The 17,460-nt window shown below is 32.6% G+C and overlaps 1 protein-coding gene across 1 annotated transcript in view; it reads right to left on the reverse strand.

Moving 5' to 3' along the window:
• LOC129228074 (uncharacterized) overlaps positions 1-17,460 on the reverse strand; it is a 60,705-nt gene that overhangs the window by 30,837 nt on the left and 12,408 nt on the right. The window contains exons 4-7 of the mRNA XM_054862708.1: positions 11,581-11,590; positions 7,634-7,656; positions 4,498-4,539; positions 3,136-3,186 (exon numbers count right to left, since the gene is read on the reverse strand). Coding sequence (XP_054718683.1) covers positions 3,136-3,186; positions 4,498-4,539; positions 7,634-7,656; positions 11,581-11,590 — 126 coding nt within the window. The remainder of the gene's footprint in view (positions 1-3,135; positions 3,187-4,497; positions 4,540-7,633; positions 7,657-11,580; positions 11,591-17,460) is intronic.

Below are 17,460 nucleotides of genomic sequence, written 5' to 3' on the forward strand. Positions count from 1 at the left end.
GGTTATCTCCAAATTTTTAATTTTGTCATTTACATCCCTTTGCTTCTCACTGCCTCAAATAACCTCAGAAATTATGCATGAGTTATATGATTAAAATATTTTCTCAATAAGGAAAAGAAATACTGATGTGTTTTACCTACAATAGTGTTAATAATTCACTAAAATTTAGAAAGAAAAAGTTTTTGAAACTTAAAAACTAAAATGTCTCTTATTTCACAACAATTTTTAAAGATATTTATAAATCCGAAACTTTGATGTTACTGTATGTCATGTTGACTTAAATTGGTCCTCACTCGTTAACTGTTAAAATTGTGCTTTCAACTGCTGTCATAGATACTGGGAGATTAAGCGCCAAGTCTCCCATTTTGGGAACCTTCAATTAATATTTTTTTCTTCATCAAGTAATTAAGATATCATTTTGAAATTTTTTAAAATGAATGATAGAAAACCAAACTTTATTCCTAATTTTTTTCAAAAAAGTTTGGAATGTAAATTCTTTTTTAAAAAAATTTTAAATTTTGCAAAAATTTCTTGTTTTTGCATTACACGGGAAAAAAATTCCCTAAAAATAATTAATGCGAATGTAGGAAATTCGAAACATGGAATATGAAGCTCAATAGAGCTTTTTTCAAATCACAGCAAACAGGGGCCAAGAAAAACAATTTAAAGGAGTTTGATTGGACTTTATTTACTGAAGTCCCAAAATGGGAGACTTGGCGTGTTCTGATTAGCAGAGCTAGTCATGCCTAACCCATTCTGCATGAATGAACTCTCCCTTTTTTTCCTGTGGAAGCCACAGCCCCCTTTGTATTTTCTCACTTTAAACACTCTTTTGTTGTTCAAGGTCAAGAGCAGGCGCTTTTATCAAAACAAGTGACATTCCACTTGTTTAGAAAAAAGTTCTGGAATAACAGGGGTGTCAATCCTCCCTAAGGAAGATGACGCATCTCTCTGAATTTCTACAGATCACCAAAGAGATTCCTGTAAGAGATCAAAATTCCCTTTAAAACTATTTCTCCCCCATAAAAGTATTTCCCTCCCCCTTGAGGACTCCTGCTTCAATAAGGGAGGTTGAATTTCAATAGAGAAATTTCTTCACTTCTTTTTTTTCGAAATCAAATATATAGTTAGAATTTTCGACTTTGCTACGAGCTTCAAACAATATTAAAATAATACATTTAAGCTTAAAACAAGAAGATGATTGCAGTATCACTTGTTAGTGAATTGCCAAATTCTGTTCAGATAGTTGAGAAAAATTTGTTTTAACTGAAATCGCTTAGATCACAGATAATGCGATAACTGTCTCAATTTACACGTTTTCAATTTATCGTAATTTGTTGGATGAAATTGGAGAAACTATAACCATTGATAATTCCTCAATGTCAAGCATGCTGGACATTTATTTCTAAAAACATTATGATGATGCATAAATCATGTCATCAAACATGTTATGAAGCAGTCGAAATGTTAACTGTAAAAAAACCCTTGCCTATAATGACACAAATACACTGTCATGGAGCCCAAAAATATCTTAGTTCCATTTTATAAGAGCCATTTTATATAGTGCTTCGGGTCATTGCCATTTACCGTCGCTCGATCCCCGACATGGTTAATAATTAAAAAAAACCTACCTCTTCTCTTTTTGTGTATGAAAATCCTAAGGCTTTTTGCTAGAAGGTAGTAAAATGTGTGGGAAAAGTTCCGTTTTGAACAAAAAAGTATAAGAAGAAGGAATGAAACAAGAATGAAAACCAGACCTAGAGTGATGTACGGGCGGAGGGGGGAGGGGGGGACACATCCTTAAGGGACCGAACGGCTCAAGAAATTGAAAATAACTAGCATACTAATACTTATTAACGTTGTAAATGTACACTGCTAGCCCCTGGAGCTGGCCTCCACAGCTTTTGTTGCAAGGGGGCCCATAATTTATAGCTTTGGGTCTCATGAAAACTAAAAGTTCTACATTTTAAAGCTTGAATATGTTAAATATGTACTTAAAGTACCAATAACTAGCTGTATTAATCACATAAAAATGATTTTAGGGCATTCTAATTGGATTTAACCAGAAATTATTCAAGTATCAACATAGTGGCAGGGATATATATGTTATCCCCATTAAACGCCAAGTCTCCCATTTTGGGACCATACAATATCTGTTAACCTAATAAATATTTTTGCAAAATTTCAGCTACATATGATTAGAGATGTGTATTGAACATCCAAACACATGAAAACTTAAATATTTCCAACGTGGTTCATATAGCGACGCTTAATGGGTTAATAGTAGAATATTTGAAATTTAAATCAAAAATCGCAATTTTAGGCAATATTTGGTAATGATGCAGGAAAGGGAATTTGGGATGTCCTTCCATAAGTTTTTCAACATTGAAGTAACTTTAAAACTAGTCAATAGTTTCTTCCAGATTTTTTTCGAAATTGAAGTGTTTAAAAGTGAAAAAGAGGTGCTTTATGACTGATCTTCGAAAAATTTCAAACTGGCTTCTTAAAAAGGCACAATTTCAAGCGACAAATAAAATTATTCCTACAGTGGCTAACATTGATGAGTAATAAAGCTCAGATTAGTATACGAAAGTGAAAGTAATTTTTTTTTTAATATTTGGAAGCGACTTTTATCGATTTTTTAGATGACAAATTTGAAAGATGTGGAATGAAAACATGCAAGTCTCATGGAGCCCCTGAGAGAGCTTCATGGAACCCTGGGGCTCCGCGGAACACAATTTAAGAAACGCTGCTCTAGGGCGATGATTTGTGACCAAATGAGGCAGTATGAAGCAAAGGGATGTAAGTGACAAAATTAAAAATTTGGGGATAACCAGTACACATGGTAGGTGAACCTCTCCTCTGTCTTGGGGCAAGAGATAGTTCTTGCCTCAATTGTGCTCACATTAAAGTTGTCAACAAAAATTCAATATTTTTGTAAGCAAAATAAAACTTTCTTCTTACAAAAATAATTACTCAGTGTGGAAAATGGGGAATTTCTAATCCGGTCTAATATTGTACTGAATAAGAAAAAACAATATATATTTTCACTATCTTATTTTTTTACATTTTTTCAAAATAACTTAATACCTATTAACAAGTGCATAAAAAGTTCATGAAATACTCATAACTTACCTTGAACCTATATGGTGTTTTTGGACTCCCATAATGAGGTGAATAACCTCCCTGGAAACACATAAAATTATTTTTATAGAAGTTGTTTTTTAATTCTTCATTTAGATAGGTTGCAACAAATGTGTTAATCGTTATGCTAAGGAACATACAGCACATGCTTTTCCAGGATAACCCTTTAAAAAAAAGTATGAGAAAGAGAAACTTCAATTAAAATGTGTGTGGCATGCATGTTTTAATTTGCAATTTTTCTTTCTTTCTCTTTTTTCTTTACCAAAAAAATCCTCTTTGTTTCCTTTAGGTCAGAGAAAACCTTATTTTTCATCTTCCTTCACTTTCAAGTAATTTATTTTTTAAGGTTTGTCAATGGCATGATTATCTTGCCGCACACCTCCACCGATTGGTTTCCTGACATCATCAGTGTGCCACCTATGTGGCTGCGGAACCACGAACGTGGAACACCTGAAGGCATGCTCTGCCCTGAACCAAAGTAGAGAATTCCCAAACGATTTTTTCAGGGAGGCCCATCTATATTGGTCAGCGCCTCACCTAATGGCTCGACAGCCAAGGGTGGACAATGGCTAGGAAAGAAGGAGGTTTATCCTTCTTTGGTCACATTGTGTATGGTTATAGCTAAAGGTAATACCAGATAAACCTAATGACAATCACAGCAACAAAACATTAAATGGTTAATATTCCACAAGGGTATGATTGTAGCAACATCTTTTGCAACTTTTTTTATTTTATCACTATATTGTTTTGAATTTTTACAATAACTGTTCTTCATACTTCAGAAAATATCACTTGACTTATAAACTTTGCCCTTTTTAATGTTATTGTTGTTGTCGTGTGCCAGCCAGGCTGGCAATTTGGGGTGCGCTGCTTCACTTTTCCAGCTGTACCATAATTTGGTGTGAAGTCCGACTTCCACAATACACACATGCCATAAGGACCCGTTTATAGGGTAGGCAGCCATTCACAGCACAACACCACATTCACACAAGGACAGGAGAGAGAAAGTACATCCATGCCCAAGCCGGGATTTGAACCCGAGACCTCCCCATCCCAGTCAGATTACTCTGACCATTAGACAAGGCGACCGGCACCCTTTTTAATGCCTTCCTTAAATAAGATTTTACCAGAAATAAGTCGTGGAGTGAATATTAGGGCTCCCAAACTATAGTTAACATACTTCTTTTTTTCCCCCACAGGAAAAAAATTAGGCATATCAGAAAAGGAACAAATTTATTCAATCATCTTTCTACAAAATAGGGTGTGATTTTAACCTGGTCTAAATATATTTCCAGATTTGCACTTTAATGCTTAAAAAACTAAGAGAGATTTTAATAAAAGCACAAAATTCACCTGAGTTAATGGACGAGGGGTATAGTATCCTCCACCAGAGCCCTAAGAAGCAAAGCAGAGTGTAGCACAGCAATAAAATAGAAGCAAGCAGAAGCTTAAGTAAGACTGAACAATTTTTATGATTAATCAATTTAGAATGCAAGAAATTCAGAAACTTCATCAATAATGAAATTATATATAATGATTAAAGAATGAAATGTTTTATAAAATAAGTAAGAATAAAAAATTGTGTCTACTCTCAACACATAAAAATATACAAATATTTGTAAATATCTGTAGGGTTAGGAAATTTATAGAAATTTTACTAGCCCAGGAAATTTTTAACTATACGACAAACCCCTAAGAAAAAAAACATAATTGTGAGGTGATTTGAAAGCTGTTACTACCTGATTATTCAAAAGTAATTTAGTATAAACACATTTATATGATTTACTCATCATTCAGGACCAGATTTAAAAGAATTAAAAAAGTTCATAGTAAAGAATGACCTAAAAAACACCAAAAAGCCTTTAAAATAAAAATAATAAAAATTCTTAAAGTAAAAGATCAAAGTATCATTCATTTCCCAACTTCAAATAAAATTACATGATTCATTATGAAAGTAATGCACGTAATTTTATTCTGACGCAATGATTGATGGCAGCATGGTAAAACAGGGGGGAAATGTGGTGGGGTATTTCTTCTCTGAAAGCAGCTGGTCGTCAGTTTGTTTCGAGCAGAGTGAGCGGAAAGATGTAGCTCTGCGTGAAGTGTGTTTTGGGCAATTCCATAATTAAGGTCAACCAGATGATCAAATTTTCAAAATTAAAATTTCTAAACAAATAAGGTGTCATTTTAAATGTAAAGAGTTGTATATTTTGAAATGCCTGTCTAAAATTTGATCACTTCAGTTATAAATAAGTCACAGGAGGTTAAACTAAGGTCAACATCTTGAGTATTTTCAAACCATATTTGGTGACTCTCCAAGAAATTCTGTTTTTTCCAAAAAATACATACTAATATTATGAATTGAACCATTTAAAGATACAATGTTTCTCGTGATGTTGCAAAAATGTGTCAAAATCTAATTCATTTTGATTTGTAAAAGAATTCCTCTGGGGTACATTAAGTGTTTTACGTCCGACACCAAAATGGGCAGTTAATTATGCTGAGCCAATAATTTTGAAGCTACATACATGTATTTTTGGGTACAAAGTAATATTTTCAATCTCATTGATGTAACCTATTTTCATTTTGTAACGAGTGAATATTTTTTACTAAAATCTAGGTGTCGGACGTAAAAAAAATTTTATGTCCGACACCGTTACATTCCTTTAAACAACATATGTTTTCAACTGTGTTTCTCCTTTTTTTGCCTTTAATATCAAAGTTAAAGTGAAAAATGCATAGAAAACAATTTAGTGAATTTACTGTATATGCATTTAGGGTTGCCCCTTTTGAGAAAAGGTGTGTTGAATGAACATAATATAGTTGATTAAGATCAATTTTGGCAAATTTGCCAAAATTTGAAAAAATAAAATGGTTATTCATCTCAATATTATGAATTGAGATGAATAACCATTTAAAGATACAATGTGTTTCTCGTGATGTTGCAAAAATGTGTCAAAATCTAATTCATTTTGATTTGTAAAAGAATTCCTCTGGGGTACATTAAGTGTTTTACGTCCGACACCAAAATGGGCAGTTAATTATGCTGAGCCAATAATTTTGAAGCTACATACATGTATTTTTGGGTACAAAGTAATATTTTCAATCTCATTGATGTAACCTATTTTCATTTTGTAACGAGTGAATATTTTTTACTAAAATCTAGGTGTCGGACGTAAAAAAATTTTTACGTCCGACACCGTTACATTCCTTTAAACAACATATGTTTTCAACTGTGTTTCTCCTTTTTTTGCCTTTAATATCAAAGTTAAAGTGAAAAATGCATAGAAAACAACTTAGTGAATTTACTGTATATGCATTTAGGGTTGCCCCTTTTGAGAAAAGGTGTGTTGAATGAACATAATATAGTTGATTAAGATCAATTTTGGCAAATTTGCCATAACTATGAGTGAAAAAAGAAATTGGAAACATTAAATGACTGCGTCTATGTAAAGTTGGCTAATGAAGAACAATTATCAACATTCAACCCATATAAATCTTGATGGTTTTCTATCAGGTAAGTTTTAAATAACTAATCACCAACTTTTATAGCTAAACTATCAATTCCTACTAAGTCATCATAGTTGTCTCGTATTTCACTAATACAAATATTTCATCAGAGTTGCTTTTGATTTTCAAATCCTCACTGTTATAGGGGGAACCGCTTACCCAATAGTGTGAGGACCTCTTATAGCGAAATTTTATGGGATAAGTGGGGCCCCTCCTCTAAAGCAGTTTTGAATAATATCTTATTCAAAAATTCTGATTGCAGTATGCACTCTAAGTTAAACTGTACATGAATGTTTAATGATCATAAAAAAATATATGCTAACCGGGAAACACTTTGAAAAATGCTGCTTAAACTCACTAAAAAATATTTTTCAGATTTTTTTTTGTCTAAGTTTTCTTTCATTTAACCCAAATATATGCAAAACTAATCACTGTGATGAACCATGACATGATCAATGTAAAAAAGTATAAAAACCATATGCATATTTTAGTTTTAGGGGGTGACCCACTTATCCCAGTTTCCCACTTCCCCCAATCAATCCTACTTTTGAATTTACTTGGTTAATTTTGTTAAAGTATATGTAAAATATAATTTACATATTTATAACTGTAATCATTGTTATGTATTTACATTTAAGAGCAATAGTTTACGTCCAATATGAACAATTTACGTCCAACACCAAGCTAAAAATATTTTTTTTACTAATTTTATTCTTTATAATATCATTTGAAAACTGTGAAATATGCTTCAATCATAAGTATACTTTAGAATTAAGCTGTTTTTAAAATTAAAATGTAAGCAAATTCATAGACTTTTAATAATTTTTAAGTGAACCATCAATTTTACTAAATGAAAAATTATCATACTTAATAACAATTAATCAACTTGATAACAATTTTGCTTCTGGTTCAAAACCTTCTTTTCCTAAGCTCTCACTGCTTCTCAAAAGGACTCTATTAGGCATATCATTGCCAATACTGTGGATTTCAATTCCAAATGGACTTCAAATACTTTTAGCAAGCATGCTAATTCTTCCATCAAAGTTTTGTGTTCTGATCCTGATCTAGTTGTTACTAAGGCTGATAAAGGTGGCCAAATTGTTATTCTTGACAAAAGTTCATATTTAGATAAATGTAATGAGCTCATTGCGGTTGGTCCTTATGTGACACTTCACAAAGACCCTAGTATTAGAGAGGTTAATCTTATTAAAAATGTTGTGAAATCTTCTCCTATCATCAGTGAGTCTTCAAAAAGGTCTTTAACTCCTTCTGTTGCACATTGTGCCAGATTTTATGCTCTACCAAAGGTCCATAAACCTGACATTCCGCTGAGGCCTATTGTTTCAAACATTGGTACTGCTTCATATAAACTTGCTAAGTATTTAGTTTCTATCTTCTCTTCTCTTTTGGTTAGCAACTCTTTTACTGTCAGAAATTCTGTTCATTTTGTTCAGAAGTTACGTTATTTTAAGCCTCATGGTTTAACGATGGCTTCTTTTGACGTGAAATCACTTTTCACTAATGTACCGGTTATTGGGGCATTGGATTGTCTTAAATTGAGACTCCAAGAGCATCATTTTTCTAGTTTTGAGATTGAGGAACTCGTTTCACTTACTCGTGTTTGTCTTGAACAGAATACTTTTGTGTTCAATGGTACTTACTTTCGAATGTCTGAAGGTTTAGCAATGGGTAATCCTTTGAGTCCTATTTTAAGTGACATTTATATGCACTATTTTGAGACTAAACTTTTTGAAACCATAACGTTTCCGTTCTATGTTCGGTACGTTGACGATTGCTTTGTTTTGCTTGACCAAAACCATGTTGATAATGAATTTTTACTTTCTACTTTAAATTCTATCGATCCTTGCATCCAATTCACTATTGAAATGGAAACTGATAGTTCTCTTTCATTTTTGGACGTCTTTATTACTAAAAGTAATGATGAATTTATGACTTCGGTGTTTCGTAAGCCTTTTGCTGTTACACTACCTCCTCACAAATGTTCTTCTCATCCTCCAAACCAAAAGTTGGCCTCATTCAAGGCTTTTGTGTTCCGTGCTTTGAACATCTGTTCTTCCCCCAATTCTTTAAATGCTGAGCTTTCTTATCTTAAAGCAGTGGCTTTCGATCGTGGCTATTCTCCTAGCATCATTGATTCAATTTATAATAAGTTAATTAAGCCCTCTCATTCTGAAAAGGTTTCTGCTTCTAGTGCTTCGTATACTATTGTTTTGCCTTATTATCCAAAAGTTAGTCATCAAGTTGCAAAGATTTTGAAGAAATTTGGTTTCGATACAGCTTTTTCTCCAGTTAATAAGATAAAATTTACAAACTTAAAGGACCCCATTGATTGCCATAGCAACTGGGGCATTTATAGCATCTCCTGCAAGTGTGGACTTGGCTACGTTGGACAGACTAAACGTGCTCTCAAGCACCGTCTGAAAGAGCACGAAAACTATGTTAAACATAAAGAACTTGCTCGTTCTTCCATCGCTCAGCATTGCTGGACTTCTGATAACTGTTTTGATTTTTCATCTGCAAAGATTATTTGTAAATGTTCTTCGGTTTATGACCTCGATTTCTGGGAAGCTTACCATATTTGGAAAAATTCTCATTCTCTTGTCAATGATTTTTCCAGCACTCCATTTTTTCATGATATTTGGAAGCAATTTCTATAATTGCCTTTCCTGTTTCTTTGGTGTCTCGCACTCTTTTTGTCTCCTGGCTTCTGATTGGATGTCTCTTGCCTTGCTTTGAGCCCGGAGCGTACATGCTGTTCGCTGATTGGTTGTTTGTTGTCATGTTCCTGTATTCTTATTGGTTGGCTCTCTTTGGTATAAATACCGGTGTCCACCTGGTTTTTTGTCAGTTCTCTCGCAACTTCTGGTTGTGTTGGTGAGCTTTTGCACTGATAAAGAGGCTCCATTGTAGCCTTGAAATAGCTATATGCTGTATTTTCTCGAATATTTGTGCTTTATTTACGTTGTTTTTTCATCTTAATCACATCAATTTTACTATTTGTGTGTTTATGTCCGACACCAACTCCTTAAAGTTTTGTAATTTATACTTTAGGGATCTATTTTGAAAAACTAACATGACTTTTTATTCAGTGGGATGTAGTAAGTATCTTGTAAATAAATTTAATCATTTTGGAACAGTTTATATTTGGTAAATAGAATTAAAACTGAGAAATTTTTAATCATTTTTTACGTCCAACACCATGGAATTGCCCTTTTCGAGTTTTGAACACAGCAAACGATGGAGTGTTTACTTGAGCAACAATACACCATAACGTTCTGTGTGAAGCTTTGAAAGAATGCAACCAAAGCATTCCAAATGCTTCAAGAGGTCTTCAAGGAGGATTGCAATTCAAGGTCACAATCCGGGAGGTGGCACAAGGTGTTCAAAGAAGGCCGGGAGGATGTTGCCGACGAGGCCAGTTCTGTACACCCGACAGCGGCCAGAACAGACGAGAACGTAGATCATGTACGCGAAGTGTTGTATTCCGACAGTCAATCGAGCATCCAGCACCCCCCTGCTGACACCCTACACATATCCCCATTCGGGATACATGGAATAGTGACCAAGGTGTGCAAATGCGCAAGATCTGCGCGAAGCTTGTGCCGAAAGCGTTGACCGAAAAACAACTTTCTGGCTCAGAGCAACACTCCAGTGTTCCCCCAACCCCTTTACAGTCCTGACTGAGCTCCATTCGACTTTTTTTTGTTTTTCAGATTCAAAAGAGTGGTGAAAGAAAAGCTTTGGGACACCGTAGAACATATCGAAAACCATATTACAACGTTCCTGTGAGACATTCCCGTCAAGGAGTTTCATGGTACCTTTGAGGAGTGGGAAACACATCTCCGTTTATGTATTGATGCAGGAGGACAGTATTTTGAAGAATTACGATTAATACAAGTACGATTAATAAATCCATTTTTTCCAGAAAATGTGCATTACTTTCATAATGAACCATGTATACAGTAGAGTGGCATCAAAAGTCCAAACTAATTCAAAGAATAAGGCATTTCAGATTTCAAAAAATAACATAGAAAATATCCTTTAGGAAAATAGTACGATATTTATTCAAAGCAGTTATACCTTGACTATATACATAACATACAATACAGTACAGTACAATATGTAATTATATTTTTTAGCAAAATTTATGAAAATATATCTTTTATTGTTAACCGAATATAAAGGGTTAATTCCATGCATGACTCACACTACAAATTGAGAATTTCAAGATACAAATCTCTCTTTATCACAAACTTATTGAAGTATTATCTCCTATTTTTTTTTTCTCAGCATTACTAATTAGCATTGAAACAAACTATTCAACCTATTATTCTTCACTAAAATCTTTACACGACAGTTGGAAGCGTTAAAATACAAATGTGACTCACACTACATGCAAAAGGAAGTGATATTTTAGTGATGTTTATATCTTTGGATATCTTCCTCTTTAACAAAATTAAAAATAAAACTTGCTCTATTTATGTATCCAGAAGGTTCAAAATTAAGAAAAATATGCAATATTTATTAATATAATCTATTTTGAAATATTAGGGGGCTTTTCCCATGTGCGACTCTCACTACATATAGATTGTGACTCACACTACAGCTTCCAATTTCGAAACACAAAACAAATCCTACACATTTATTTTTCAACATTGACATATTTTAGACAACATAAATCTCAAAGAACATGTTTTAATGCAGAATTACAAGATTTAAATTAACCCATGACATAATTATTTAAGTAAAAATTTTGAATTGTATAATTCATGCTCTGAATAAATGGCTCTGGAAGTTTCTTTGTAGCACTATCAGAAAAAGTTATATCTACGTCAGATAGGTCGTCAACTTTAGGCCAAGAAAAACGTAGGAGTCCTTATGCAACTTTAAAAATTTTACTGTCACGATACCTAAGCTTGGCTTGCCAATGACTTGACCAACAAAATACTTTACTAGTCTTTTGCCAGAAAAAGGAACAAGAATCCAGTCCTCAACATTAAAATTTGAAGATTTTTCATGTATGTTTTCTACGTCTTCTGGTTCCTCAAAGCACCCATTTGTGAAATTGAATATATTTTTATTCTTCTCCCCCTAAAATTAACGAAATTTTTAGCTTGTATGAGGATACTTTCTCAAAACAATGAATCCTCCTTGTTTCAGGAATCAGCTTGATTTCAATCCCATTTGGTGCCCACAGCTTAACATAATAAGACATTTTGGATGTTATCAACTCCTGTGGAACATATATGGAGTGAACATTCGGACAAATCCCTGCCGCTATTTGCGTGAACTCTTTAGCAGAATGGGGGTCAATTTTCCTAGATAAGGTGGCCTCCCTCACTTGGATAGTGACAGAAAATTGCCATTGAAATTTTCCTTCTATTAGGGTACCCAAATGAAGTTTATTCGTTGACGTTCTGTCTCAGCTTTGTGAAAATCTAAATATTTCCTGGCTTCCTTAGTCCTTTTTTTTTTGTTCTGCTCTACGCTGAGATGGAGTTTTAGCCACAGAATCTATAGCAAATACTTTTAAAATATTAGTTTGTATAAATTTTATAATTTTGATGACGAATTTTGTCATCCAAGTGCAAACACTCGCAAAACGAAACCGAAATTGTGTCTCACACTACACACACATTTATCTTTCTATTTCTAACAGTATTCAAAATTATATGAAATGAATTGTGAAAAAGTATTGACATTAAGTTATAGAACGAAAATAAAAAATATTGGAGCTGAAATTATAAGCATTATTTAATAAAAATAAAAAATCTTTGTTTTGTGTGACTCACACTACATGCATTAGGCTTAGTGATGTGGATCGGGTAAATACCCAGCGGGTAGGTAAATATTTTTTGGGTATTTACCTGGTTATTTACCCAAGGCCCCGGTAAATACCCAAAAACTGGGTATTTTACAAAAAAATGCAAAAAGTGAATGAGAATTTTTTTTCCCTAAATCTAAATATGAAATAATTGGTAAAACTGATACATACACATGTATTATACAGTTTATAATATTTTTTATTGTATATATTTATAATTTTATTGTATATATTATAATTTTTATAATATTCTTTATTTTCTTGATGAAATTATGAAAGAAACATTTCGTGTGAACCAAAAAATCTTTATTTTCAATGTCATAATTGGAGAAGTATAAGTAATTCAATGATGAATTTCAGGATTTCAAAATCCTAATCTTGGTACGTCATATCCAAAGTGAAAAAAAAGGAAGCATTAGGGATGTTTGGAAGAATAAACTGAGAAGTTATTCAGCCCCCAGGGGGTTGGATAGTACATGTCAGCATTATAAAAAACCTTGTCACCTTTTATAATATACTCATTTAATGTCGACCGACCAATACAAAGATTACCACGCAGTTGAAATAAGCAAGCAAATTCTTGAGAATTTGATAAAAATGCAATTACTCACTGACTTGCGCAGTACCGACCTCTATAGAAACCTGCAAATTATTATAATATGCCAACTGCTCCAGTTCTTTGACAACGTAGCAGTTACTGCCCATTCCATTAATTACCTTAATATTCATATTGTTCAACTTTTCCTATTTAAAATGGTTTTCAATTTACATTGTTAATATTCTTTTGGGTCTCTTGTTGTTGTTTAGTACACTTGCCACTATGCTACCTACGAGTGTGACATTAAATTGTGTAATATATGTAGTACATTTAACACTTTAGCTGCATTTGCCCTGTCTAAATGTAGAATATTTTACTTCAAGTTTTAATAATAATTATATATATATATATATATATGAGATGCAGAATAGGCCTGAACACTTGAACTAGGTTTGGAGGAAATTTCTGCAAAAGATATAGGTAAAAAAATAGTAATAATAAATAGCGACATTTTGTTACATTTTGATGTCATGCAGGGACATATTACTGGGTTATAAAAGACTAGAACCTTAAAAAATTGATCTTTGCTTTTTTTTGTAACCAGTTAAGATTTTTACTTTTTGTAGAATGGCTTTTTATATCTGAAATTTAGCTATCAACATTGATTAGGCATATCCAACACATTTAATGTGAATATCATATTAGATTGCTAAGTTGTTTCACATAATAATTCTTTAAATATGTGATCAAAATTCAATTTTTGGGCAAAAATGTATTGTTTTGTATATGGTTGGTTATATATATATACATAGTGGAATACATACAGAAAAGTATTTTAGTTGAATATAAATTTTTGAAATAAATACCCATTTTGGGTATTTACCCAGGTATACACCCTGGGTATTTACCCCTAAAAATAAATACCCGGGTATTTTACATCACTAATTCGGCTTAGGCAAAAATGCAAAATTTGACTGTGTTTAAGTCATTATTGTAAAAAATTGGCATGCATCCTTAAAGTACTGCAAAAACACCCCCTTTTAAAAAATATTAATATAGTACACATCAACTTATTTTTGTGAAAAAGATTCCTATGAAAATGATCAACTTTGCATGCAACATCACGTGTTTACAAATTTCTTTTTGATGCTAGTTTGTTGCCAGATGCAAAACATAAAAAACAGTTTTTGCATAGATGATGTGAAATTCAATCTATTTACTATAAATAAAAAAAAAAGAAGAAACATTTTAAATAAAGCTTTTTTTTTTTAATTTGACCATTGAGCATGGAAATGGTCATAGGTAAAATGAAAAATTTGTACAGCACTGTATGTACTCTGTGAGGGATTATTATGCAATAATTATAGAAAATAAATTGAACGAACTTCTGAAAAATACACCAATTTCACACAAAAAAGTTGAACTAATTTCAATAAGAAAAAATGATTTTAAAGTCATTTTTGAAATGTTTCACTGATTTTCCGCGCACAGAATATTGAAATTCTTTTCCTACCTATTGAATCCTTCATTTGCTTTTGTAGTAAAAGTTTAACTTGATTACTTTCTGGCTGTGTTTTGAACCAAGCCAATTTTTTGATCACACCAGTTTCCCGTGTGGTAAAATGTGTACCATTTTGCAAGGTATATATCTTACTCCACCTCTATTACATGTGTACTTTGTTTCATTTTTTATTCATTGTATGTCATTATTTATTTCACAAATGTATCTGTCTCTTAGCAACTCCCAAGCAGTTATGGGTTATTCTTCATGGGATTTTTGCATTTGGATTTTTGATGTACTACTATATGAACAGCAAAATATTTGCTTTTCCATTTCTTCTTCCACAGTTCTACGTGCACATAGAATTAGGAGAGAACTTGTGCAATAATCTAACGTTTAACAAAACTGACCCTGTACCCCTCTCCTGACTCTCCTGGAAGGGCAAGGTGCCCTCCTAAAAAACCTTGGGGAAACACTAGGGAAACCTGTCCCCTTTCCTTTTAATGTTTTCAAACACATAATAAGGTTATATTTTTAAAATTTCAATGTTGAAAAATTCCGAAGGAGAGTCGCTGGATTCCGTATAGTAACTAAATGTAGTTTAAAATTCTGTCGAGTATACTTCAGTTTTTTAATGCTTCCAAATGAGATCACTGAGCCTCCTCCTCTCTCAAATATGACTAGGGATTGCAATACTGGACCAAAAATTCAATACCGGTATTCAGTAATTTTAAAACGTAATACCGGTATCAATACTGGTATTTGAAATCTTTCAAAAAATGCTTGGAAACATATTGTTTCTTTGCCACATTTTAAAATTTTGTAAAAAAATTGTATTATTTATGAAAACGTATTGCGAACAAATGTAAAATGAAGGAACAAATGTCATAATAAAAATTAACATAATTAATGTTATAGTAAAAAACATAATGCATCTATTTAATTGTTTCTGAGCCTAGAACTCATTTAGCGCTCAACTTTCCAACAGTTGAAAATACTCTTCCTGAATTCATGCAGGTGAGTGGTACTGTTAACAATGTGCGATACACCTCCTCTAATTGTCTAGAAGTCCTTCATCTTCAAATAATTCGGCCTCTTGCGTGTTATTTTTGGATAAATCCTTTTGTGTGTGTGTGTGTGTGTGTTTTTTTTTTGTATTGTGTGTATTATTACTTTTTTAAAAATTTATAGCTAGTTGTAATTTTTTTCCGAGAGACCATATTTTTAGAATACTAACATCATTTTCTCTTGAGCAGGAGAGGTTTGGGTTTAATTTTTATTATTAGCCCTCTGGTTTGAAATTTACGATAAACTTGACTAAATTTAATCTTGTTAGTTTCTCTTATTCGTTTTTGCCTTCTTTTCAAAATTCTTTACAATTACAATTATGTAAATATCTGAACATAGGTTTTGAATTATTATGCTTAACCTTTATGCAAATTTTCTAGGCACTATATAATTTCTAAATGTTATCTTGGCAAGTATAAAGCGAGACATGACAACAAACCAATACCGGTGACAAAAAATACTATTTTTTTTACTAACACGAAAAACCTTTTTGCCAAAATTCAGTACAATTGAGACAAATATTCAAAGAAAATATCATGAAGTATTACTGCAATTAATGGTTGGAACAAATTTTCGTAGAACTAATGCATTTGAAATTGCACTCGAAAAAATGAAAATATGGTGCACAAAGATGCGATTCATCTCACCATCTAGTAATGAAACTATCATTTTGCAATCTTTCTGCAATTATTTTTTTCGTGATATTCTATTAGTTCATGATTTTGACGGCAAATTTTTGCATCAATAGACTGATTTTGGTTTTTTATCATGGAAAAAGAAATGTACATTGAAAATATAAGTAGATATATAATAAGTTAAGTTAAAAATTCTTTAGTTAAAACTATATTTTATTTTCATCTAGTAATACCGTAAATACCGGTATTTTACCTCAGCAAATACCAGTATTTCAAAATTGCTCAAAATACCGGTATTTGGTATACCGGGTTACCGGTAATGCAATCACTAAATGGGACCAATGATAGTTTTTTGTTTTTTAATAGTTCAAAGTCAAAACGTTTTCGTTGAGAGCTCCTGATGCTTCTCTGTTCCATTAATTTTACCAAGGGTAACCTAAAATTGCATTTTTAAAACTTCCCATTTTGTAGATTTTCTGGGAAGAGCCCTCGACATTCTATTGTAAACAAAGATAGACTAAAATAGACTTCAATTTTGAAGAAAAAAAAGTTAAGAAAACAAAATCGTTTGGGAACCCCTTCTTTTCCCTCTCCTCAACGTTACCGAAAATTGTAAAATTGCGGTTTTTGACATCAACTTTGAAAATATCGCTTGGAAGGGAACTAGAACCCTTTCTACCGATTCCTTTCTCCTTATGCCTATATGATCAACCAATTTCGAAAATTTCCAGGAGAATTTACCTGATTCCTCCCTTTCTGCGTGTCCTTCCTATGTTGTCAGTATAGAAGCCTAAAGATGTACATTTTCAGACTTATACCATTAGTATCCTTCTTTGATGGCACATAAAAAATGTGTCAGTGATAGATTTATTTTAAGTTTCACAATTTTCTTTTTTCAGAACTTTAAAACTTGATTTAGAAACTTAAAGGAAAATATTAACTAGCGATAGTTTAATGTCTTTGCTCAACTCGGAAGAATAGAGTTCCGGTATTGGCTAATATAATTTTTTTAATTTACATAGGTGGGTCAAAATACAAGCAAACTGCTTCTTGCTTAAATACCGGAGCCACCGAAGCCAGGAATTAGTCCCACCAAACTCAAACCACCGATGATGGCTGCAGCAAAGCATGCCGAAACGTCTGGAATTTCTACTCCAATTAGACCACGGCCAATAAGCCCGGAAATGTTATCTCCTCGAATTAATGAGTAGTTAAAACA

This window comes from Uloborus diversus, chromosome 8 (genome assembly GCF_026930045.1).
Source record: "Uloborus diversus isolate 005 chromosome 8, Udiv.v.3.1, whole genome shotgun sequence".
In the NCBI taxonomy this organism is placed as follows: domain Eukaryota; kingdom Metazoa; phylum Arthropoda; class Arachnida; order Araneae; family Uloboridae; genus Uloborus; species Uloborus diversus.